The 26,837-nt window shown below is 48.5% G+C and overlaps 1 protein-coding gene across 1 annotated transcript in view; it reads left to right on the top strand.

Annotated features, from left to right (window-relative positions):
* Positions 1–26,837, top strand: part of LOC133344600 (semaphorin-5A-like) — a 150,577-nt gene that overhangs the window by 112,012 nt on the left and 11,728 nt on the right. Inside the window, 11 exon segments of the mRNA XM_061554604.1 lie at positions 1,075–1,173; positions 2,471–2,684; positions 3,568–3,928; positions 4,855–4,990; positions 7,111–7,336; positions 7,903–8,095; positions 8,437–8,557; positions 9,940–10,157; positions 13,636–13,779; positions 18,942–18,974; positions 21,680–21,839. Of these exon segments, the coding sequence (XP_061410588.1) occupies positions 1,075–1,173; positions 2,471–2,684; positions 3,568–3,928; positions 4,855–4,990; positions 7,111–7,336; positions 7,903–8,095; positions 8,437–8,557; positions 9,940–10,157; positions 13,636–13,779; positions 18,942–18,974; positions 21,680–21,839 (1,905 nt within the window).

Genomic DNA, 26,837 nt, shown 5'->3' on the forward strand with positions numbered 1-26,837 from the left:
CTTATTGAAAACGAATTGGCAGTTGTGCAGGGCAATTCCTTCTGGAAATCAATTGGAGAATTAGTGAGGCTTTTTTGGTTAAAATAATGTTATTGTTTGTAAACGTAAAAAAAGCCAAAGAAGCATCCACTGTTTTCAAAAAGCAACTTCTATTCGCTTTCACAAAGTTGATTCCTGGATTTTTATCCTGACAGCCACCTGTGATTAAAACCGGGTTCTCACGTGAAATGAGACGGTGATCTTCACCCAGTCAGCATTGGCAGCACACACAACAACACAAAAACTGATGACATTTGTACTTGCTCTTAATTTGGCTAAATTCCATATCTGACAATTAGTGATGATAATCACGCTCTCGAAATTCAGGTGTGGATGATAGATTTACCTGAAATTATCTCAGCAATGGTTCTGTGATGTCTGCTTCTGCAGACCATCCCTCACGTTCACTGCTGTGAAACTCCTCCGTGAATGTGAGTTTCAATAGGAGTCTCCGTTTCATTACATGATGCCAATGCCAAAAACAAATCCCTCACGTATTCCTAAGGTATGATGATAATCGATATTTATTTGTTAGGCGCCTTTCACTAATGTCTCAAGGCGATGAAAGAGGATCACATGGGTTATAGAACATACACAGGTTAATTACATAATTCAAACTGTCAAAAAGTAAGGGTTGGGTTGGGCATGTTGCTGTGAGGGACGATGGCTGATGGTCAAGAATAATGCTGGAACGGCATCCATGGAACGGAACGTGACCATGAGAGGGAGTACGTCCACCGCGGAGATGGAGCAATGGAATCAGCCGGTGCTCGGTGGATTGTTACAGGATTGCGAGAGATGAGGATGCCTTCGTCCAGCAGTGTCAATGACGGCTGATTATGGGGGGAGGGGGGGGGGGGCTGCGTTGAAACCCAATGGAGCCTGGAACTCCATCCCCCCTCCGATGAGCACGGTAGGCTACGTGCGGCGCGAAAGAAGTTCGACGTGCGAACTCGCAAACGGCTCCGCAGCCCAAGCTGCCCGATCCGTCGCGCGGTCCGTGAGCGTCGGTGTGCGGTTGAATGGCTGGGACAGGAGGAGTGCCACAACTACGTGCGGGTGCTGCTGGTGAGGGCAAGCAGGCTCTTCAGCTGCGGCACCAACGCCTTCTCGCCCATCTGCACCGAACGCACGGTGGGTCGGAGTCTCCGCAGCAAAAAAGATGAAGGTCCCCCCCCCAACTTTACCCCCCCCCTCCCCGATGGGGCTTCCGCGGACGAGGGGAAAGTGCTGCTTATGCTCACGCATTCCTGCAGGACCACGGGCGCAGTTGGTGCAGATGCTCACCTGCGACGGCTTGGCAATGCAAACCGAGATGCCCGAGACTCAGTGCCGGGATTATCCTAGTAGCACCAGTAGCGACATGTGTAGTCGCTACTGCGCCAACGCTTTGCATTGCTACACAAAGATACAAAAAAGACAAAGATTCCCTCATGTAGCCTTAACAGACTGTTGGAGCAAGTGCTGTTTGCGAGCAACTTATAAAGGCCAGCACGGCAGATGATGGAGTGGGTAGTGACCACCACGCCCGGCCGCCTTTGTCTCCCGAGTGGCGATGTTTACACACCGCAGCAGGTACTCATTTGAGGCTGAGTCGACCTAGAGCGGGAATCGAACTCAGGCCGCCGGGTTTGTCGCCCAACGGAGCGCTAACGGCCACACGACATGAAGGTGCACGGACAACTGCAGCCGTAAGCTGCCAGAGCCACGCTAAGCCTACAGGGACGTGGAGCTGCTCGGTCAATTGAAATTTGGATCTCAAATAGCTGGGATTCAGGCTGTGTGGTTTGGGCACACAAGTGAAGATTTGTGGCTGAATCCTACCCAGCCAGAGACGGGGAACTCGTTATACAGTGCACCGGGGAAAGGCAATTTCCACAAATATTGGCACAAAACTGACCAATTCACAAGACAATGCCACGGATTTGGCTGCAACTACTGCGTGATTCTGCCAACGTTTGAATAGGGCCTGATTTTATTTGAATGTAAGGGCCCCAACAGCCCATAGCATCAAGGATGTAACTGATATTGAAACACAGGAATAACAGGGTGTGAATTTAATAGCCATTGTTTTGTATAATATGTAATTTGCAAGCATAAAAGGAAGCAAACTACTGAGTGGATATTTTCTGCGATAAATTTTTTTTACGTTAAAATGTTGCTGGCGAGTTGCCTCTGCAGTCGAGCGAGCGGTTCGCAATCGGAAGGTTGCGAGTTCACATCCTGGTTGGGGGTTGACTCGGCCCATCATCCTTCCGGGGTCGATAAAAACAAGTACCGCTTTGCGGGGAAGTCAACAGGGGTTCTCCTGTGGATAGAATCTCACCCACCACGGGAATGTGGAATTTGCATCACCGGCTCAAGGGATGCAATACAAGAGGGGAGCGCCGCCCCGACGCTTGACGTTGGACCCTCGTGTGCCCCCGCACAGCTGGGCAACATGAACCGCGTGCTGGACACGATCAACGGCGTGGCTCGCTGTCCGTACGACCCGCGGCAGAGCAGCGCCACGCTGCTCACGGCGCGCGGGGAGCTCTACGCCGCCACCGCCGTCGATTTTGCCGGCCGCGACCCGGCGCTCTACCGGAGCCTCGGCGGGCAGCCCACCCTGCGCACCGCGCAGTACAACTCTCGCTGGCTCAACGGTACCACCACCCCCAACCCCCTCTGCCCCATGCCCCCCCTCCATCCAACCCCTCGTCCCCCAGCGCCCCACCCCTGTACCCCCCCCCCCCGACCGCCCCCCTCCCTCTAATTTGGTCGTTTCATCAAGATATGGACCTCGCCGAATCTTAAAGCAAAGGGTGAATGTTCAGTCATTTAAAAGTAATATTTGAGGATTACCAAACTGCATAGTAATAGATTGACTCGTCGTCATTATCATCGGTAAAGCCTGAGATCACTGAACTCCGATTAAAAAATCCAATGCACATTGGGGGCCTGAGCAAAGCAAATATTTGAGCTCCTCCCCCATTCAATTGATAAAATCCTCTTCAGACGACAGAAGAGTTAAATGAGAGAGACAGAGATGTAGTGATATAATAAAAAACTTAAGATGTAAATTAGCTCGTTATGTTTAATAGGATTTGAATTTGAGTGGACGCTTAATGCACCCCCCCAAATTTCTTCACGAATCCAGCGCCCCCCGATCTGCTCGGGTCCCTAAGCATCTGCTCGGTTCGCGGAATGCCTCGGGCCGCCACCACCGCAACGCCGCTCGCAAGTTTGGCCTCAAATCGTCAAGCACTGCGGACGGGCAGGGCAGACGGAGCCTTTTCCCCTCCGATTGGCACGGTTGGCTACGTACGTAAGAGGTTAAAGCTAAAGTATGTCTCATTCTATACGGGTAAGGCCCACCGAGCTACACAGCTCTTTTTCAGAAGTGAACTGGCCACAAATGTGGCCTATCGTCACGTGGAAATGCGTAGCAGCCAAATACTCGAAAAAGCACGTTGACTCCAAACGTGGAGGGAAAAACCGGAGGACCCGGAGAGAAAAAAAGTAAAGTGGCCTTTGCTTTCCTTGCAGAGCCGAACTTCGTGCTGGCGTGGGAGGCGGGTGGCTTCGTGTACGCGGCGTTCCGCGAGCTCGCCGTCGAGCAGGAGTGCGGGCGGCGCGTCGTGTCGCGCGTCGCCCGCGTCTGCGCCAACGACCTGGGCGGCCGCTTCCTGCTGGAGGACACGTGGACGACCTACATGAAGGCCCGTCTCGACTGCTCGGGGTCGTCGTCTGGAACGGCCTCTTCTGGAGCCGGGGGAGCCGGAGCCGCCGCCGGATCCGGAAGTTCGGGTTCGAGGAGAGGCAATGCGGCGCCCGAGTACCCGGAGCTGCGGAGCGCCGTCTACCTGCCCGAGGCCGGGCTTCTCTATGGGCTATTTTCCACCAGCGGGTGAGCACATGCAGTGTCGGGCGCGATGGAAAATGTGTGTGGATGTAACGTGGTCTTGTAGCGTTTATCGCGCTGTGCCACGAACCCGACGACCCGGGTTCGATACCCGCTCATGGCCACCAAGACCAGTGACGATTATTTGAAACGGTCCTGGGCCTCCCCTAGGTCGACTCAGTGAGTACCTGGTGTGTGTAAACATCACCACTAGGGAGACAAAGGTGGCCGGGCGTGGTGCTGGCCGTTCCGGCCTTCATGGGTGCTCGCTAACAACACTTGCCCCAAAAGTCTGTTAAGGCTATACAGGAGATCTTTGTCTTTTTTGGTTATAATGTGGGGCAGTGGTATGGAAAATTTGGCTGGATGGCATTGCGGTTTGGCTAACGCTAAACCGCAACATGAAGGTGATGATCAGAGTTGTATAATCTCAGTCGCAATGTGGGGACATTCCGCAATTCCCACAGTTAACGTAGCACAAACGTGGCATTCATTTTTCAACCCACGATGGGAAGGTGGAATTTACACAATTGGCTCTGGTCCCTCAACAGACATGTATGTGGTCCCACTGCTTGTTTGAGCACGGATACACTTTGGCATCACACAACGTAGTACCACTGTAGATGTGCTGTGCCTAAGGCTTTAATTAACAGCCCAGCGTCACGACTAATTTGTCTTTTTTGCCTGATCAGCACACGCCTCTTTACGTCTCTAATTTCGAGCACACATCCCTCTGTGCTTTGGGCACTCTTTAAAACAGAGCAGGACTTAGTTTCTCACCGAATATTTTTCTGGGTCGCTTGCAGACTGAAGTAGGCATGCCAAGTGTGTCCACCATCCCGATCACACCTGGCTGTAACGGAGCCCTGGCTGGGAATGAACACTGAATTCATGTTTGGCGCTTTACGTCCGGGCTGCTGAACTCTCTGCAGGAGTGGTCCGCAGGCATCGGCGGTGTGCGCGTACAACATCAGCAGCATCGCGGAGGCCTTCAACGGACCCTTCAAGTACCAGGAGGGCCCACGTGCAGCGTGGATGGTCCATCCCAACCCCAACCCCAACTTTCAGGTGCCTCTCCCCCACACACGTACACAATGGTTAGAATGGAAAATAATATTATTGCGTTTCAGCAGATTGTGGCTCGCAAGTCAAATCAAAGTGTTTTCTCACTCACATGAGCACGGGACAGCACTCATATCTGCTTTCAGGCCTTGAGCCAGTGGTGGAAATGCAACATTCCGATGAAGGCCAGTCTATCTACAGGGCAAATGTCACCTGTGCAGTGGGATCTGTTGTGTGAAAGTTAAATGCGCAGCCCTGAAATTGCTTTCTCATGCCACTGCTGGCAGAAGGGTCTTCACTAGAGGGAGCTCTAGAAAGCCCCTCTAGACCTTTAGAAAGAGATGGGAGTATCCACACTTTACCCCACAACATTCCAATCGACTGCGGTGTACCCATTTAGACTGCTGGCTTTTGTTGTGCAGTACAGTGCAGTATAATGCAATTTTTATTTATTTATAAAGCATCGATATTTGACTGCATGCCCAGAGGCTTGTCCAAATAGTGGGAAAACCTGCTTAGAGAACGTTTGAAGAAGATGGGTGTTTTGTTTTGTTAGCTGGGAAAGAGGAGAAAAGTTTCGGACAGAAAGTTGAGATGATATAGAGTAGTCCTGTGCTGCATATGAAGACGCTTCACAGACAGAGAAAAAAGAGAGATAGAGTATTGGGCCTGGAATTAAATGTGGGGGAAGGATCTGTAGAGTTTGGACAGCCAGAGGAAGATAAGCAACAGAGAAGTAACAACCTCTCATTTCTGACAGGCTTCAAAGCAAAGCCTGACATGAACTTGTAGCAAGCTCTGTGATGATGCCTACCACAGGCTGTTGGCGTTCAGCAGTTCATATCGTTTAATAAGACACTGAACACCTCTTGTACAATCCTTCTTTCACTGAAATTTACTTTCCCATCCGCACCGCAACACACATTTTTGAAATGGTGGCAGTAAAACATCGAGAAAATAGCATCATAATACCATCAGCGAAAATTGTTTTATAGGCCTCGCTCTCTGTAGGAGCGCACGAACATTGTAATATTTAACGGCCGTTTGTGCCGCAGGATTTTGTTGTAAGCGTTTTATATCCGCGAGATGTGCCCTCATGAAGGCATTGTGAATCGTAAAGTACGCAGTGCAGTCAATTTTAGTGACGTTTCATATATTTCACTTTGCCAACTATGTAACGCTGCTCACTACCGTGCTGTGGCTGGGAAACAATAAAATTCGAATGCATTGCCACATGAAAGTGGATATGAGCACTACCCAAAACTTGCTTCAGCATGCAGAGATATTTACAACAACCTTATGTACCAAAGGGATAAAATTGGAACTAATTACATACATATATAAAGCAAAAATAATTGAGCTTCACACACGTACAATTGTACGTGTGTATCGTGGACACAATAAAAAAAAAACACATTTTGAACTGATGAATGTGTGCATCATAATGCCCCTCTTCTGAATGATGCTAATGATGGCTCGGTACCTTTCCACCCTCGTTACTAATAACACGTCATGGTAAAGGTGCACTCCCAAAACTGCTTTCTGAACGCCATTGCTGGCAGAATGGCCTCCATTAGAGGGAGTTCTAGACAGGCCCTCTGGTGGGAATGCCCTCACTTTATCCCATCACACGTGACCTGCGATCGACTAACTGTGGTGTAACTATTCACATTTCTGGGTGGACAGAGATGGTGGATTTAAGAAACTTGCACCATTGTTGCAACTGCCATGCCGGGGGAATGAATTGAATCGACGATCTCCGGATTGCAAGTCCAGTGTTCAAGTTCATTTATTAAGTATAGCCCTGTGAGCCATTCGGCTCTTGAATCAGGTGCAACAGCAACAAACAAAAAACATGAACAAAAAACATCTTAAAGTGAATATGTGACTAAGTGCAAACAGAAAATCCAAGAAAAGACAGCAAAATATTGCAGAAAAAAACACCGTACACCAACGCTGTGTGCAAAAATCCCAGTGGGATGCAAGTCAAACAACAACAACAACAACCATAAGACAACTTAGATTAAGGCCATCAGTCTAACTCTGTACTAAAACAAACAAACATGGCCAACCATTACACCGCCGGCAGCAGCGTCTGAACTTCCGACGTTTCTCTCTGCCCCCAGTGTGGCCGAGTGTCCGAGGGCCCCAACGTGAACCTGACAGAGCGTAGCCTGGCCGACGCTCAGCGTCTGCTGCTCATGTCGGAGGCCGTCGCTCCGCTCGGGGGGCGTCCCGTCGTCGCCCAGCCTGGGGTGCGCCTCTCCCACGTGGCCGCTCACAGCATGGCGGCAGCGGCGGCCTCCTCGTCCGGCCGAACGGCCGTCCAACACATCCTCTACCTGGCCACAGGTGAGATGGGAGGGGCCTCTGATAATGAGGGGCATGTGTCTGATTGCGTGAGATAGTTTCTACCAGAAGATGAAGGTCAGGAGGTCAGTCATCAGGGGCAATGTTATTCAATGTCTCACGCCTCACCATTCATTCGTTATTTTGCCTAGGGGACACACCTGAACTCCAAGATTCACTATTAAAGTATTCAGCATTCGCCTTTAGGGTCTTTCTGCTAGTCACCTATTTTAAACAGTGTGTATATAAATATACCTGCCAGTGTGTGTTAGATACACATATGTAAAATTATAAAGCAGGCATTTTTATATCACTCAACTAACGGAGCAAAAGTGATGACGTACAATTCCCTGTTGGGAGTTTTTTGAGTTGAATCAGCTTCTTCAGATGAGACCCCAATTCAGTCCCTGAAGAAGCTCGCGGCACACGGAGCGAAACGTCAGACATCACGCCCAACTACACACGGGGCAACCCGAAAACACGTCGGCTTGTACCGCGAAAAACCTACGAAGTGGCGCACACGTGTCGACTGATCGAGACTGAGATCGTTGTTGTCCTCCGGTTGGCAGAGCGTGGCACGGTTCAGAAGGTGGCAGCCGCCACTGGATGCGTCATCGACGAGATGGAGCTCCTCCCAGCCGTCCAGCAGCAGCCAATCAGAGCGCTGCGCGTGGACCCAGGGGGCGAGGCTCTGTTTGTGGGCGTGGACGGCGGCGTTCTGCGCCTGCCACTCGAGAGATGCTCCACGCACGGCACAGAGAGGTGCGCACGCACGCACGCCCACGCACGCCCACGTGATCGTCCCACGTGCCAAGACGTCGAGGTATATACCCCCAACCGCAGTGTGACGGTGTCCGGCCCCATTTACGTGTTTCAACTGCCACGCCAGGAAATCGAATCGAACCGGCGAACTCTGGATCGTAAGTCCAGTTTGCTCAACGTAACACTACTGTGGGAGCATCCATAGCATCTTGCCGCAATTAATGCCATCCTTGTATCTTGTCTCTCCCGCTATCTGTCTCTTCTTCTCTCACTCCATTCCTCCCTCTCTCCCATTCCACCGCATTCCCCTGCATCCCCTTCTGCAATGCCACGGGGATCAGCGCGTGTCTGCGGGCACGAGACCCCTACTGTGGCTGGGATGGGATACTGAGAAGCTGCATTCGATTCCGAGAAAACTGGGATGGCAGAAGATCGTGGAGACAGGATGTCACCTCCTGCCCGGTGAGCATGGCTCTGCTGCCACAAACCTGATCTATGTTCAACACAAAGCGGTTCACTCGAACGGTTACCCGGAGCATCTTGAGACGCCCACAGAAGAATGGATGACTCAAATAAAAGTTTCTGACATTCCTGAGACATTGCTCCCTGATTGAATGAGCACATGGCCAGCGGTGGTGTTTTGAACATTGTAGATATTAGAGTTGTTGCTGATTGGTCGATTATCAAAGTCATGCCGTTATTGTACTGTTGACTGATGATACTACAATGAGAAATGAAAGATTGATGGCCATGGCAATATTAGCTCTGATGTTCTATATAAAAAAATATGTCTGGACTGAGATTTATATTCCCAATGTGATTGTTTTCATCCGTCTACCCTTCACTCTCACGATGCCCAATGTTTTGTAACCATGTGGCGCTGTGGTAAAGTTCTTGACTAAGACTCGAAAAGTTGTGAGTTCAAATCCCAGACTTTACGAGAGTGGAACATTGGTCCATAGGCCAGACACGATTAGTCCATGGGCCAGAGAAGAAATTGGTACCACCTGAAATTTCAAAACCTTAGATAGGTGTTTTTATTCAGTCCAATAAAATGTAATCAGTATGTGAATACAGTCTCAATGAATATTGCATCCAACTGTCATTTATGGTTATAGATTTTTACAAAGAACCCTACTAAGTAATGCCAACTCCTTCGGTGGCACCGACAAGTTAGACATTTGGTCTCAGCCACATGTAAATATGGGCCCAATTCCCAAGTTGAGTTTGGCATCAAAAAAATAAAATCGCTTTGTGTTACAATGGGCAAACTCGCCTTCTTACCATTTAACCCAGATGTGAATGTGGCCAACAAATAAAAATGCAGAACCTGCACCAGCGGACTCAGAGCGGTGGCGGTTTGCCAGGACGCCTTCCACCCTTTGAGGCAGCCTTCCCGATGAATGTGCACGTCTCCGTGGGATACACAAAGTTCCCGTTTTTTTTTCAGTTGTGTAAACAGCACACCAGTCAAGATTGCATTTGCATTGTCATATTCTCTTCATCATAAGATGCACTTTTCCCCCCTGTATTTTAAAAGCAGTTGGGAGTACATTTTGCAATCCGGTAGGTGTGTGTGTGTGTGGGTCCAGAATATGTTAAACTTTATTGATGCCGGGCACAACTTTTGGGGTGGCGGGGGCTGGGTTGTGAGCATTTTATAATCCAGAGGATAATTCAAAGTAGTTCTCCCCTCTTCAGCTGCCGTGAGATATTCCTCTTTCCCGCGATATGTCCCCGGGTTTTCTTTTTCGTACCTCCAGATGTGGTGACCCGGAACGCCGCCCCATTCCGCGTTCCAAGCGTGCGCGAGACACCCTTTGACCCCGCGATTCTTTTCGCAGGTGCGCAACCTGACCGTGGACGGCGGGCCGGGACCCTGGTCGGCGTGGGAGCCGTGCCAGCACTGGGACGGCGACGTGGGGGGGGGCTCCGCGGGGGGGGGCTCCGCGGGGGGGGGCTCGTCCTGCCAGTGCCGCCGCCGGGCGTGCGACTCCCCGGTCCCCGGCTGTGGGGGGCGGCCCTGCCCGGGGCCCAACGTGCAGGTGGCCAACTGCTCCAGGTGAGAAAATAATGGAACGCTTAAATGAATAAACAAAAGGGGGTCGGGTCGGCTTTGCTAAATAAATAGCATTGAAATTACGCTTCGGTCCGCCGGCCAAAAGGCTTGCCTGAAGCAATGTTTTTCAGCAGCGTTTTGTGCAAGCAGCAAACACCCTTTGATCGGTTACAATTCCCTGAGTTTCATCAGCGATGTTTGTCTTGCATAAATGTGGCTGAATTGTGGCTGCCTGGCGTTGTAAGCGAGATCCATCCATGAACAGGGCCATTCCTTGCATTATTACACGCCATCTGGGTGCATTGTGGGCAATGAAATAATGAATCACATCATATCCCTCTCTCACTCTTTGGCTTAAGTCAGTAAAACTCTGCCCAAACGAGCGAGGGGTGGCAATGAACTACATTTGCAGCCCCGAGGCACGAGTGTAAATTCCTCATTCATGTGGCGAGGGCCAGGCTTTCCAGAGGATGACATGGGTGACTGGCTGCCAAGTGACGCTCGTTTTATTAACCCTGGGGAGAGGTTGATGGACAGTCGGCTCATAATCAAACAGCCTTCCACTTGCAAGTGCTCTAACCCAGGCGAGCTCCCTTTAGCGCAACAAATGCACCGTCGCACAGTTCATTTGCTAGAGTGCAGAGAGAAATGCACATTCACGATGCCTGTCGATAGGGATGCTTGGCTTCTCCAGTCCTGGAAATGGCTTTCTTGCTGGCATTGTGGTACGCACAGATGTTGGGGAGGTGAATGATGATTATAGGCTTGTACTTTTTTGTCGGGTCTGGAAGAAAAATACTTATCTGAGCCCAAATTTTGCCGGTTCATTTCCCAGCTGCCAAGTAATGTTGTGACATTTTAATGGGAAGCATATGTTTGAGCTCGTGGATGTCAAGTATCCAGTTACAAATATAGCAAGTGTTGGCTGGTAGCCAATTGCCAAAATAACATCCACGATGAAAAATACACCAGCGTTATCCGTAAAACACATCACGTCTTAACGCACGCGATGGTGCAACATGCCACGCGTGAACGCCGTCCCTTGAGGAAAATAGAATGGGAAAAGTTCGTCATGCCATTTCGTTTTTTCTTTCACCATACTTCACCACGCTGGTTAGTGTGGGTTGGTGAAGGGGTGAGCCCAGGACGAGTTCAGACATCAGTCGCCACTGATGTTCGTCATGGCGAGCGAATAGAACTCAAGTCGCCGGGTAGATCGTGCAGTGCCCTGACCGATCTTACACCACTCCATAAAATAAAAGGACAATGACCTTTTAATGGTGAAATAAAATAGTAATTACTGTCAATGAGTTCTTGATAATACACTACAAATTACGTAATTTTATTTCGAGAGTTATACTATTGCAGGAGATAACAAAACCGCACTTGTCTGCCATAGTTATTCGTGATTTAATTGCCATGATAATTCAATTATTGTTGGGCTATAACTGAATGTCTCATCTTTAAAACTACATAACATACGTGCCTCTCCTTCCCATGATGAACAATGCCCACTCTTTTGTACAGCACCTTGAGACAGTACTTTAAGCTGCTATACAAATCCAGATTTCATTGTGTTGTGTGTATAACGCATTCAATTAAAATACAGTGTGTTTCTATGTGTATTCATGCCTCCAATGACAAAACAGGTCAGAAGACAGATCAGTTGACTCGTGGAGATAATTAGGTTAAAATCCCATTCATTGCAAGGTCTCTTCATTGCTAACTTCAACAAGGGCCGTTACACGCCAAAAGGTTGTCGATAGAATTCATTGGCCCTTGGCAAACATTCGGAACGTTTTACAGCTGCTAACGAGCATCACAAGAATCCCCCATTTAGCCTTTAGACGCATGGGGCAAGTGGTGTTATAGGGAACATTTCCTCAGGCTGGCATGGAACATGAGTATGACCAGCAGGTATTAAACAATTCACCCCACCAGCAAAACGACGAGTTATTATGATTTCGGGTCGTTCTTTAATTCAAGAATCAATTTCTTCGTGTAATTTTCACCGTCTGTTTTTTTAAATGACATTCGTGTTCAGCTGTTTCTTCCTTGGTCACACAATTCAGTTCACTCCATGAATCCCAAACATTTGGGTATCATTTGCATATCGATTGTCGCATGCACGATTCGCCGCATCAACTAATCGACATTAATTGATGAGCTGATGCTTCGTTAAGTACATATTGGCAAGCACCATTCCCGGTCCACCTTTGTCTCCCCACTGCCGATACTGAAATACCACAATTGGCGCTCATTTAAGGCCAAGTCCACATAGGGACAGGATCGTATATCATTTGGCACTGTTTTCATGAATCGTAGCCAAGAATTGGGCCAAGGCCAGAAATCCAACCCCGGCTACTACAGAATATTAAGGACAATTACCGGGGCTGGTGACGCGTCTGGAGAGTAGCACATTTGCCGCTAATTGGAGAAGTTCGTGGTTAAGGGGGCCACCTTGGTTAATCGCACCACGGCGGCGAGATATTAACTACCTCGCCTGGTATACAGGAGGTTCTTGGGTTTCGATCTCGATGACGCCCGCTGTATATTTGGAGTTTGCATGTTCCTCCTCGTGGTCGTGTTGATTTCTCTCCGGGTCCTCCGGTTTCCCCCCCCCGCCCCCCCCACATTTAGAATCTGCACGCGTTTTAGAGTATTTGTCTGCCATAAATTCCCACGTGATGATAAGCCACTTCGTGGAGCTATTATTTCTGGCCGAAGGCGCTTGTGAAAACGAGCTACATCGCTCAGTGGGCCTTACCTGGTAAATAAATGCAAAATTAATATTTTAAAAAGTATTCAGCATCGATACACGCCATCCGCTTCACAGTGGATGTTGAAGGCCATGTGTCCCGGCGTGGACATACAAATTCGCCAGATTTGTAAAATGTCTCGCAGACTATTCAATTGAGCAAGACTGCACAGCAACGTCACAAAACGTAGCGTCGCACTGCACCCGCCTGTGAAGCATTGCATCGTCCGGGTAACCTTGCTCTCAAATAACGACGCGGATGCTGGACATCTGTGAAAATCCACAATACATGTTTTCTATGTTGGATCGCGTAAATATAAATGTGTCGTTAAACCCGCCACCACCTGACACAGCCAATTAGTAAGGTTTGTCACGTAAACAGAACGTGCCAATTTGTTACTAGTACAGCGCACCGGTGTGTTGGAGAGCAAATCCACGACATTTACAACATCTGATATTTTTTTTATTTAAAAAAATGTTTCTTTGATCTATCTACGTGGCTTGACCGAAAGACCCAAGATTATTTACAACATCTGTGAAAAAGAGCTCTGTAGCTCATCGGATTCCTCCAGTCGAAATAAATATTCAGATTTTGTTTCTGAATTCTCAATGTACTAAACAATAATCGTGGCTATTATTATTACTACTACTACTACAGCTACGACTGCGGAGTCAATCATTAACACTGCATTGCTGCTGCTGCGACTGCTGCTGCTGCTGTAGGAATGGCGGCTGGACGCCGTGGTCCACGTGGTCAGGCTGCAGCGCGTCATGCGGCATGGGCTTCCAGGCGAGGCAGCGCTCGTGCAGCAACCCCAGCCCGCGGCACGGGGGCCGCGTGTGCGTGGGGCAGAGCCGGGAGGAGAGGTGAGGACCACGGGGGGGGGGGGGGGGGGCTGGGGGGTACGGCTTGTGGTGCATCTACCGGTCATCTCAGTCAGCCAACCCATGGCACCTGCTGGGTCCTGTCCCGGGACCTCCTGTTAGCGAGCCTGTGATAGGTCACGTGGCTTCAAAGTGCACCTGGCCTGGCACAGGGGCCTTGGCGACATCACCGTCGCTTAGTGGCGAATGGCCGGGTATTGGCATGGGTATTGGGTGACTGGGCGGGCGGGCTGGTGGGTGTGTGGATTTGCCTCGGGAAGGCTGGAGAGGATTTGTGGAGAGATGGGAAAGTCCCTAGGAATAACCCCCCCCCCCAACACCGCCCACAATAAACAAAGTGCTGGGTAGTACTGATGATAATAATAACTTTGACTTGCAACACTCTCTACGAGAGTGAGTGACTCAGAGGCACGAGGAACAACAGGCAGGCAGGCAGGCAGACACGCGATGAGCTGGTGCCAGCAATTGGCTTTGCGGTCCAATCTATCTATCTATGCTTAGGCGTTATCTCATTTGCACTTTGTTGGTTTGTCTGTAGGATGACGATGGTTGAGTTCCGATAGTAGAGGGCCAATTTGAGACATCCCGGAGGGTTGATGCTCTGAGTCTGTTCCAAGCTGGGATTTGAATTCACAACTTTCCAACTTGAATTTGGGTGTTTTAACCACAGGGCTGCCCAACCAGAGACGCGTGGGATGTGTTATTCCCATTACGCAGCACCGTGGCGATGCATTGATTGTAACCGTGGGTGTCTAAAGTTATATTTAAAAAGTCAAAACCTTTTTCCGACTCGTACCAGTTTATGGGCGCTACTCAACGGAGGAGTGAGCATGAAAGGGGCTGGCTCCCTTGGCTATTTGTATATTGCCAATGGCTCTGAGCCAGCCGTGGAAATGACTGTGAGATATATACTTTGCGAGTACTGCAATGCTGTGACTACTTGGTGGGGTTTCCGCGGCTGTGCTTTGTGGCTCTCGGCACGGCGTTTGACGTTGTTTCTTCAAGTGGTGGGGAACGTCAGACATCGTACCGAGCACCGTGCGGTAACAACCCAAGAACACGTCAGGGAGGGCATGCAATGTGATTCAATCTTAATTTTGGAGCTTTCGTGACTGCAGAAATTATTCTTTGGTTCTTTCGGTTAAGTCACGTCTAAAGATAAAATAATAAATCAAAATAATAGCATATTATTAATAATAGCATATTATTTTGATTTATTATTTTATCTTTAGACGTGACTTAACTGAAAGAACCAAAGAATAATGCAATGTGATGTTTAATGAAATGTAAGTGCTGTCCCATGTAAGTCTAAAAACATCACAGTGCATAAACACAGAATAATGGTCCACAACAAATTATCTACCTCTAATGCACTAGCCTGTATTATTATTTCACTAAATCACCAATCATTTATGTTCTTACCGGAAAGTCTTTGCCAAATGGCTTGCACGTGCAATTTGTGCCAGGAATTAAGTGCAAAAAGATCATTATTATTGAAATATACATATATTCAATGAGATTTACAGATTTAATTGTGGCTTCTGTTTTTCAAAATTATATATGCTACAGCTACGGATTCCTCTGTGTCTAAAAACCCAATTGTTTTTATATTGCAGCCTGAAAACGACCATTCCCTGTGATCGTTTAATTGCACTGCTGAAATATGACTGCCTTCGAAAAGAAGTTAAAATATGTAAATGTGCCGATTAAAAAAAAAATCTTCTTGAGGTGATTTAGAAACACAGTTGACTCTCCTTGCCTTGAACTTGATCGTAATAAAATCTGTACCCAAATTAATGAGCCACACACAGGGTCTCATTTGCATAATTGTCCTAATTGCCATCCAATGTAAGCCATGTAGAGCAAAGCAAATCCCCACACTCACTGTACTAAGTGGGTTGCTCAACTGCACTTTATTGGACTGAAGACTAAAAGGCCGCTTGCAAGCTGCAACGCCATGAATCCAGTGCTTTGGAGTTATATTTTTACTTGCCCTGAGCTGCAGGAGACGGCACGTACATAAGATGGGGCATACCTCTCCGTTTAGATTTTTTTAATTCGTGTTTTCATGGGCGTGGGTTTCCTCTGGATATTCCAGTTTCCTCTTTCGTGCAAAAAAAGCAACTCCTGAGTAAGGAATTTGCTCAAATATGCCAATGCAGGATCCTCTCAAGAAAAAAAATGCGGCACTTACTGAGGCTTTCTTGGATAGATGAATGATATTCTTGGTTCTTTCGGTAAAGTCATGTAGAAGAGAAATAATAAAATAATACAAATATAAAACAATAAAAAATTTCACGATGTTTCGACTGCAACACAAGCAATTGTTTTATATTTGTATTATTTTATTATTTCCCTTCTACGTGACTTTACCGAAAGAACCAAGAATATCAATCCCTGCAGTCACGAAAGCTTTAAATCGAAAAATTTAGATGAATGATATTATGATTAGTCGCAGTTGGCCTACGATGAGAGTGGTTCCCACCATAGGAATGTGGAATTCGTGTGGAGGGGAGCGCTGCCCATACTTGTCTGAGCACGCAGACACGACTACTCCCTCTCCGTTGGATCTCCACGTAGCTCCCTCGCTCCCGTTCACGAGAGCAGCTTGGAGTGGTTTTGGGAAACCGACATTAATCAAGAAAAGTAATGTGCCAATGGGCCTGTTGAGAAAGAATGCGTTTCATCAAATTTCTATTACCATCGAGGACAGATTTGGGCATTGACAAAAAAATATGGAATAAAATCTGAATAGTTCTCACGGAAGTGTGGACAAGTGCACACTTGTAATTACACTGAAAGTGGGACACGTGGACCCGAGTACATACGCAAGTTTAATACGATATATTGACTGTAAAAAAAAGTAAGCCACCTTGGGCAGGAGAGGTCGCTGGGAGGGATCAAGGACAGAGTGGAAGCCAACTGAGGGAACGCGTTCGAGGGGATTTCCACCACGGAGTCGAAGCGATGAAATCAGCTTCGCGTGAAGGAACGAGATGGATTGCTGCATCGGTCAGCTGCGGGAGATGGCGAGGCCTTCATCCAGCAGTGGGTAGATCACGTCTGACGAGGACGAGAACGAGCTGGCTCACGTCCCCATTGCAACAGCAGAAAATGAATCTGATTAGGATATTAGATGGTGAAGTAACGGGCGCTGAATTAAGCCAAATTAATTTTAGTCATTAAGCTCTTGCACATTAAATTGGTTCGTGCACTCGCGCGTTAAATGTCAAATATTGGCAAATTCTCAAGAACGCCGGCAGCGCGTGCAGTGGGCCTCAAGAGGGGCACCCCCTCGGGGGGGGGGGGGGCTAATGGCCACGTGCAATAAACGCAGGTCATCGTTATGCACGTGGGTCCGTAAGTGTGTTAACTGGCCGTTGGTGGCCGTAAACCATAACAAATGTTTGCCGAGAGCCAATGAATTTCGCAGGACAACCTTGCGGTGTGCAGTGGCCCTTGTTGAAGTTTGCCGGGGGGGGGGGGACTTTGTGGTGGTGGACCGCACACTACTCAGTGTTTTGAAAAGTAATCAGTCTCCGAGTGAATGTACAGTACGTATGTTAAACTTCTTTCGCACCGTACGTAGCCAACCGCACTAATCGGAGGTGCGAGGGAAGGACAACAAACTAAACACAAAAAGCAGTTCTAAAGAAATGAGTTTTCAATTTTAGATTGTAGTAGTGCACAGCTCCGGTGGCTTCCTCATATTGGAAGGGAAGAGCGTTCCAGACGGCCGCAGAAGCACACCCGGAAGCGCACGATGCGGTGACCGTCTTTGTTCGATGGCTAGCCGAAAGCCGCTGCTGCAAGGATGACCGGAGTTCACGTGATGGTTTATTGCTTGATTGGGAGGATTTGAAAGGAATTGTAATGCAATGTGGTGTTTGCTCTATTGGTATTAACGCAAGTGGACTGACCTCCGAAATAACAGCACAGCAGCAGCAAGACCTCTCCAAGCTGCGGGATGAGCCTTTCTGGTTATGCCGGATGTCTGGGATAACAGGAAATAATGCAATAATACAGAATTACTGCATTTAAATAACATTTGTACAGACGATGCATGTCTTATGGTTAACACAGTCGTAGTAGTAGCTGGGGCATGTACAGGAAACCTTCATGACAAGCAGCATACGCTCAGCCATTGTCTCCGGCCGGCGTTCCGATCGTGCATTCCCAAGGATGATGCGGAAACATTGGAGGATACTTTACTCGTCCGTTTTATGGGTAAATTGCAACCTCGCCAAAGACAAACAATGGATGTGGGTAGACCGTGAACACAAGTCACATTTATACGAAGTAAAAAAAAAACAATGACCATGAGATGCCAAAGTCAATCAGGCTCAGTGTCAGAACACATAGCAGAAATTCTACAACGAAAAAAAAAATGCCCATAAACATTGCTGTCTTTGTATCGCTATAATATTCATTTCAGGATCAAAATTCAATGCGCCTCTCTGCTCAAGTGAGCAATGGGGTGGTGATCATTTTTGTCAGCCTTCCCTGGGCCAAGGGTGCAAATGTAACATTTTCACGGCGGGGGCAACCAATGCTGCATCTCCATCCGACAACTGCTCCTGATATCTCACAAAGTGGCACTCACTCTAAATAATCCCAGAGGGGTCATAGGCTGCACGGAGCTGCGCGCTTTTTGATGAATGCTGAAAAGAAATATATATATATAAGAATAGGCTTCACCCTTTCTGGCAATAAAACAGGCATTAAGATGTCCAAACAGATAACTATTGGAAGGCATCAAGTCTGCGTTAACCACGCGTGCTTGTGGCAAAGTATGCAAACAAACAGGCTCTGATAATATACGCATTGCTTTTTAAACGTATTGGCCCACACCAGAGACAGCCTTCTTTATGGCCTTGCCACTATGAGACCAGAGGACGCCAAAAGGCGAACAGCACAAAGGTAATGCAAGTATCAAAGTGTTCATAGCTCGGGATTGAGCAGTCATATCTATGGGGCCCTTTTTTCAGTATTTTTATGCTGGCAAAAAGGTCCCATTTGATGAATGCTGCAATCTTAAGGAACACCACTGATGCCACCGTGCAAACTCTGGTGCAATACATCCCATGTGTACCTAACCCCCCCTCTCCCGCTCCTCTCCTGCCTGGCCACGGCATCGCTCCCAGAACACACAAGCAGACAAAACGGCAGTACTACTGGTACGTTCATGTGCGGAGGACTTGTCATTTTCGGTGGAGTCTTTTTGTCAACAAACATCGCCAACAATTTTTTTGTTTTCATTTACGACATCCATTCAGAGCTGCAGCATTTACTCAATTGGTGAAATAATGTAAAAAATAAACATTAGATTAGAATATAGTTTGTATAACAGGAGGCAAAAGCTTTGATACGACTGACAAGGAATGCTTGAACGAGCAGTGCGGATAATTGCACGGACAGAATATACGGAATAATTAACGATTCGTCAGTGGGTCAAAATCAGTTCCTACGCTCACATTACTAGAAGTTAATCGTGCGTCTAAGATTCGATGTGTTCACAATGTATGTACATTGAAAGATGATTATATGGTTAGGTACCTGTATATAAATACCCCAACAAGATGGAACATTCTAGTTTTGAAGTTTTCGTGACTGCAAGGGTCCATACTCTTTGGTTTTTTCGGTAAAGTCACTTTACCGAAAAAAACGAAAAAGATGGAACATACCATCGAAAGACTACAAATGATAAATTAAAGAATTGGGGGTGGGGGGGGGCAGCAGGGTGGCACTGCGGCAACACTCGCGCCTCCCAGCCAGAAGGGGCCTGGGTTCAATTCCCGACCCAGGCGCCTTGCTGCGTGGAGTTTGGATGTTCTCCCCCTGTTCTGCCTGGGATTGCTCTGGGTTCTCCGATTTCCTCCCATAGCAAAACAAAAACCGTACAATGTAACTGACATGGGCCGAATATGCCAAAGCTGAAATTTTGACCAGCAAATGACTCAATTGAAAACACACACAGCAGCAATATCACCCCCCTCTGCAGAAACTTGGCAGGACCCTCCTGAAAAAGAGTCTTGAGACTCAGTCAGGCTTTCCTGGGTAAACCACGGCAATTATAATAATGCATGGTGCCCTAGTTCACATTTCATTGCTAGTCAATATAATTAAACCATCTTCATCACTGCCATGACATGAATATGGTTACACCTTCACAGTAATTTAATTAGCTGTATACGACAACGCTGAAACCTTAATCATGTGGGTGCTCGAGGTCGGCTCATACATTGGCTTTACAAAACTTAAAAACACACACACGCATTCAATCACAGCAAACGTGCATCCGGCCCTTCGCATCCAACTATTCCCCATCAGTCACAAGCGAGCTACAGTTTAGGCCATGGCAGCCGAAGTTGTCAGTTGCAGCTCATCATCGACGCTTCCATTCACGCGTATTTATTCCTGTTCGTACCATTTTTTGTTATCCTTTGGTCATCTGTGACTGACAGCCGAGCTGCCTCGCCACCTTGCGCCATCGAACCGCCTTGCCAGCATGGCTTGCTTCTGGCCCTCCTCGCCGGTGTGCTTGCCCGTCCACACGCTTGCGCCCGTGCTTATCCGGCGGGTTCGGTGTGTGTGTCTGCCGTCGCCTGTGCCTGTTTTAACGTTGATAATTTCCCCGTGTTCACACACACATACCGTGTTCACACACACACACATGCCCTCCGTGGTCTTGCCTGCCTGCCTGCCTATTAGGTCCACTGTTCAAAGCCACCGTTGGCCAATTTGTGCGTCGTTGCATAGGTACGAGTGCGCATGTGTTTATTAGAATGTGTGCACGTACGCATACACACACACATACACACACACGAGGGGTGACAGAAAAGTCCGAGTGTCGCATCCCGCAGGAATAGCGCCGCATCGCCGTGAGGTGATGGACTTGTTTGTTTTATCATGCCTCGTACATCCTCAGCGCTGATCAGCGCACTGCTCTTTTCAAATCTCCCATGCGGAGTGTCAAAGTGAGCGTGTCTTCGTGCTCGAGGCTCATGTCCATTGGTGAGCCCGAGCCTGCATTGGATAGTCCACGCGGCTCAGAAATTGAGCCATTCTGCCTAAAGGATGACAAATTCCGCAGATCTGAACCGGAAGAAACAGAGGCATCCTCTTTAGAGCTCCACAGGCCTCTATCCGCACTCTTGGTGCTGTTGCTAAAGAACTTGACTTATAATTGAAGCATTGTTGACCATCCCTCCTGTAGTGCACAGTGTGCTTAACACGTGTTACCACTCCGTGGGACATCGGCGGTGGTGACCTAAGGGGAGACTGCTCCCCACCTGGGGGATCGTGGGTTTCTCACCACTGATTCAGGGCCACCAATGGCGGCGGTCTCGCTGCCGCGTTTCTCATTCGAGCAGGGAGACACTGACATTTTTACGTGAAGCCCCGATGTTTAGAGCTGCTCATCGTTGACGCGCGTGTAGGAAAGGACGATGCGAATAACGTGACACGGATGAGCGGTGGCGCATTTGGTAGCGCATTTCCCGCTTGCCGCAGAGGTTCGCGATACGAGCCCGGCGGCCGCCCTGGTTAATACCGTGGGTTTATTTAGCCGAAACAAAAAGCAAAGCGCCATCTGCTTCACCGCGGACGTAAAGATCGCACGGCATTATTAGTATGCGTCCGGGCGTCACGGTTCACTCTTGGCAAATTTGTAAAATTACTCGCAAATGACCTCATTGGGTAAAGCGACGTAGCGGCATCGCCCCCCTGCCGTGATTCTCCCAACTACAGACGCTATCGTCGCCTGTGGCAACAGCTCCTTTCGCGAGAGCCTTGCGCTACGAGAACGGAGCGAAACACCACCGCGCGTACCGACGGTTAGACTTTGATTCGGTGTGCCTCATCGGCACTCGCGCGTGCGCAGGTTCTGCAACGAACGCGCCCGCTGCCCCGTGCCCGCGTCGTGGGCGCCGTGGGGCCCCTGGGAGCCGTGCAGCGCGCCCTGCGGGGGCGGCACGCGCACGCGGAGGCGCACGTGCACCGCCGACGACGCCGGAGACACCGCCTGCACCGGCTGCGACGCGGTGAGTGGCCACCACCCTGTGTCACCGGAGATACAACACGTTGAGCCAAACTACGATCGGCTGTTTTAATTTTACCGGCTGAGGCCCACTGAGCTTTGTAGCTATTTTTCAGAAGCGACCTGGCCACAAATGGCAGCTCAACGAAGTGGCTTATCACGTGCAAATTTATTGCAGCCAAATACTCTAGACGCGTGACGTTGATTCTAAATGTGGAGGGAAAAACCGGAGGACCCGGAGAGAGCATGCAAACTCCAGATTTTCACCAGGCGTCAGGATCGGGATCGAACCCACCACCTCCTGTATTCCAAGCGAGGGAGATAACATCTCGCCAGCACAGCACCCCAAAAAACTGGTCATCAATGTAATATCGATGTAAAATCGATGACCAGTTTTCGGAGTCTAGTGTGTGTCTACTTTACCATCATAGGCATGGATGACCATGTGGCCACACTTGCCGTGTGACCTCTGTACATTGGCTCCACAAGCCACGGTCAGCACTTGTTGCCGCATTCAGACGTTCAGTGCCTGCATGATCCTTGCTCCAAGTCATCGATGAAATCCCTCCGGTATGAAACGTGAATTCTTAACCGGTCCAATGGACCCATTCTGCCTCGTTATGAGAAGCCGAATTTAAACTCGCCAAAGCACGCACGCGTTTCAAACACCCCAAATGTTCCCACTGACAAATGCCGCATTGAATTTCTTCAGCCGTCGACCCGGGCACGTGCGGTCCCTCCTCACACTGCCCCCTTTCTATTGGGCGTGTTTGCATCCACGGAGCGGAAGAAAATAAACTGCACATGAGCGGCCAGTCGATGAACTGGCGTTAAGAGAGAGAGAAAGGGGGGGAAACGGAGGCTTCAGGCAGCACAGGTGAGCGGGCTGCCCGAGAGAGTGGGGGCGGTGCAAAAGAACGACGCTGGGTGAGCGAGTGAGGGAGATGGTGGGGGTGTCACGGAGTGGAAGCGATGTGGGGTGTTGGGAGCTGTAGCGGAGCATTCAGCGCGCTGTGCTCAGAACCTGGTGATCCAAGTTCGATTCCCGCTCAACGGCCAACAACAGTGACGATTATTCTAAAAGGTCTTGGGCCTGCCCTAGGTCGACTCAGCCTCAATTAGTACCTGGAGTGGTGTGTAAAACATCGCCACTGGGGAGACAACGGCGGCCCGGGCGTGGTGCTGACCACCCACCCCCTCGTGTGCCGTGCCGGCCTTCATCGGTGCTTCTCGCTAACAGCACTTGCCCCTAACGGTCTGTGACAGGCTACACGGGGGACCTTTGTCTTTGTCCTCTGAGATACGGGCCTGAGTGCGGGGTGAGGTGGGGGGGGGAGCGGGAGGTGCGCTCGCTCAACCAGTGGCCTGGGGGGGCCTCACGGCGTGCTGCCGCTCACGCACGAGCGGCGCTTCGCCGAGCGAGCGAGCGGGCGGGTTGCCGGGAGGGCATCTGCCGCGTCGAGTGAGGAGGAGGCGAGCGGGGACGTTGCAGCAGAGGGCCGTGGAATGTAGGTCAGAGCACCTTCCCCATCAGGCGACAAGCCTGGCAGCACTGACGGACGCGGCGAGAGTGGAGCAAGGCGCTCGTCAAATTCGTAGCAAGCTCTCCGCACGAGAGTGCGCGAGCGTCAAGCGCTGAGAAAAGAGAGGCGGCTGAGCTTGGATCCGGCTCCACTTCACCCTCGCGTGAGCCACGCTCACCCGAATGGGCGCTCGCTAGCAGCGATTTCCCCGAACCGTCCATCAGGCTGCATGGAGGGTACTTTCCCAAGCACGTGCGGCTGCGTACAATTGTGTGCGGGCACCTATTGAGGCGCACGTAAGGGGGGAGGGCGGTGTGGCAAGCACGTGCCTGTCCACCTTTGTCTCTCCATTGGTGGTGCTGACGTGCGGGAAAGGTTCACAGCGACTTTTCCGCTTTCGTGCGTTGATCGCAGGTCGCCAGGATCGTAGCGAAGTCTGCTCAACACAGAACCTGTACAAATGGTTGGTTCTGTGTTTTTGGGCACGTGTGTGTGTGATTGTTTGTACGACATCAGGAGTCGGTTACATCTGAATCAGTGTTGAACCTCTCCGAGGTCAACCCAACATCAAATAGGTACCTGGTGAAATGTGGAAACGTCATCTTTGCGGAGACAAAGTTCACCAGGAATGGTACAGGCCACGCCACACGCCTGAGTGCTGTTTCCAGTCGTAATAGGTGCTCGCAAACAGCCGTTGTCCCAACAGTCTTTTAAAAGTACTTTAAAAGGCTCTTGGGACCGACTGTTTTTGGCACCTCCGATTAACACGGTAAAACGGAAGTTCAGCATACATAGTTATCAAGGCTGCATGGGGAATCTTTACCGAGTGTGCGTGTCTGCAATTGCATGTGAGGATATCCTCTAGTCTGGGTGTTGGCACTGAATATCGCTGATGCGAAGTCAATTTCTGCCCTTGAAAATAGAAATCAACATTTTTGTTCCTGCTCTGCCGGAAAAGCCATTGTCTGACGCTTTCCTTAGTTAAATAGTAAAATATATAAGTGGTTTGTTTTTTAATATAAATATTAAATGTGACGGGGGTGGTGTGGTGGTGGCCGTCGCTAATGCACTGCTGCGCTATGACCCCGGTGACCTGAGCTCGCTTTCCCAGCCATGGCTAACGCCGGTGGCGAGTGGAATCTAAAGTGGTATCTAAAGTGGTCTAGGGCCTCTCTTCACTGACCCAGAGTGACCGGCGTGGTAAAATATGGTTAAAGAGCCCCCCACAATCAAGCCGACGTGGAGAGGCTTTTATCCAGCCGTGGATTGGAATCGGGCTCCACGTTGGTTCGTTTTTTTTTAATGAAATGCAGAAAAGATTTAACAGAAATATAGTTAACAATGATGTGTGTTGAACTTCTTTCACACTGTAAGTAGCCAACCGTGCTAATCGGAGGTGCGCGAAACAGAATGATAACAGGATGATAACAGAATGATAACAGAATGATAACAATGATTACAGAATGAAACGGGCAGGCACTCAGACTGACAGATGGACAGACAGACATGTTAATCCGGCTATATAGAAACATTGGTCTCTTTAAATGTCAATAGTTTCAATGAATAAGACTTAATTCCCATCAATTGAAATTCCACATTACTATGACGGTCTAACAATTGTACTGACATCCGATTAGCACGGTTGGTTGTGTACGATGCGAAACAAGTTCAACATGCACACTGTTGACTTCCCTTAAAGGGATGTCTATTTCATTGGTCTCCAAAGCAATTATGGGCTACGATTATGGTACGTATTGTACATATACCGCCAAAGATAGCCTCTTAAACAACAATGTATTGCCAATTTCATACGTGAATGTTTTCACAATGCCCGATAGCTCTCCGATGTGTTTTAAGGGTTGTACTGCGTGTTCTTCGGACACCGCATTATAGAGGCTGCTGATAAATACGACATTTAGCTCCACACCCATCCACGTCGATGCGATATTGTTTTATCTGCGTATCGCTTCTTTTGTTATTCTCAGTTTTTTTTGTTCAGATTTCAGAACTCTCATTTCCTTCCCTTATATAACGCACGAACCACCCCATTATTCGGTGCCTCTGCTGTGAATGTAACCTATGAGCGATTGCCACATGCAGTTGTGAAATCGGGTGGAATTTTGTATCATTGGAACACCGATAATTGGTATCAATTGCCTCTTTTTTTTAACAGTAAAGTAGGAGACTCTTTGTTCTGTTCGTCTCTGGAGGCACTCGTGTGGAGAGCCTAAGAGAATTTGGAAGTCAGGAAAATAGCTGCAATTTTTTTTATCAAAATCTCATCTCCTCTCGAAAGTCAAACTGTCTCACTGCTCAAAGGAGCGCTGTGGCGACACTCATCTCTGCTGGCGGATCCTGATCAAGCAATGGGAATTCCACGTCATTGTGGTCGGAGCCAGTCTCTCCATAGAACCGCCGTCAACTCTCCACAACACGCACGAACCTTATTCACACTAAGAGGGTGGCATTATCAGGTGAAAATCTCGCGTGACAACGCAACCTTCCGCGTGACGAGCACAGCACCACCCGGACAGATTATAGGCATCGCAATGCTTTAATATGATTCAACTCCACCATAAGACGGCTAAGCACAGTTAGCTAGTTCGCTTTGGGTTTGGAGCACTCTCCAGAGGCAGTCAGCACACATTCAGGAATTAATTCAGTACTTGCAAAAGTCGGCTATCATTTTGCCAGGACAGTAAGTCCTCATTTAACGTGGTAGATGCCTTCCTGAGAGGTGCTGCGGTAAGCTAAAGAAATCGTGAAGTGAAGGCAATTTCCCCATAAATGATGTGATAGTATTGTTTGGCGAGATACGAAGAACGAGGCACACGCAGTGAGATGACGGGCAAATAACGGAGGGTACGCCGCCACGTTGCTGTATCATCCCATGTACTGCATCACACCGCTCAGCCGCTGAGCTCAAAAAGTAGTTCGTCGTCGAGCACTCAGAAAGCGTGGTATAACGGCGCACGTTATAACGGCACGCGTTCCGCGTTGTGAGAAAAGTTACCCTTCATGGCAGAAACGCGTTATGGCAAAAACTCGTTACGTGGGGACTACGCGTACAATGAGCAAAATCCCAAACGAGAAAGTCCCGTGACTAATTTTGTAAAAAGAAAAAAATCCACTCCGTTCTATGGAAACATTTAATTATACTTTGTAGAAATATAAATAAAATTGAATATATTAATGGCAACATTTTTACTTAAAACTTTCGTGACTGCAGGAATTCATATTCTTGGTTCTTTCGGTAAAGTCACGTAGATAAAAAAAGAATTAATTGAAAATAATAAAAGCAAAAAAGCACAATAAAAAATAAATATAGTAAAATAAAATAAAAAATAAAATCATTTTTTTAGCTTATATTATTTCAATTTTTTTTATTTTACTATTTTTTTTATTCTGTTTTTTTGCTTTTATTATAAAAAATATTGTTTATCTACGTGACTTTACCGAAAAAACCAAGCATATATAAA

Source organism: Lethenteron reissneri, chromosome 20, assembly GCF_015708825.2.
Source record: "Lethenteron reissneri isolate LAM-NWPU_2019-01 chromosome 20, ASM1570882v1, whole genome shotgun sequence".
Lineage (NCBI taxonomy): Eukaryota > Metazoa > Chordata > Hyperoartia > Petromyzontiformes > Petromyzontidae > Lethenteron > Lethenteron reissneri.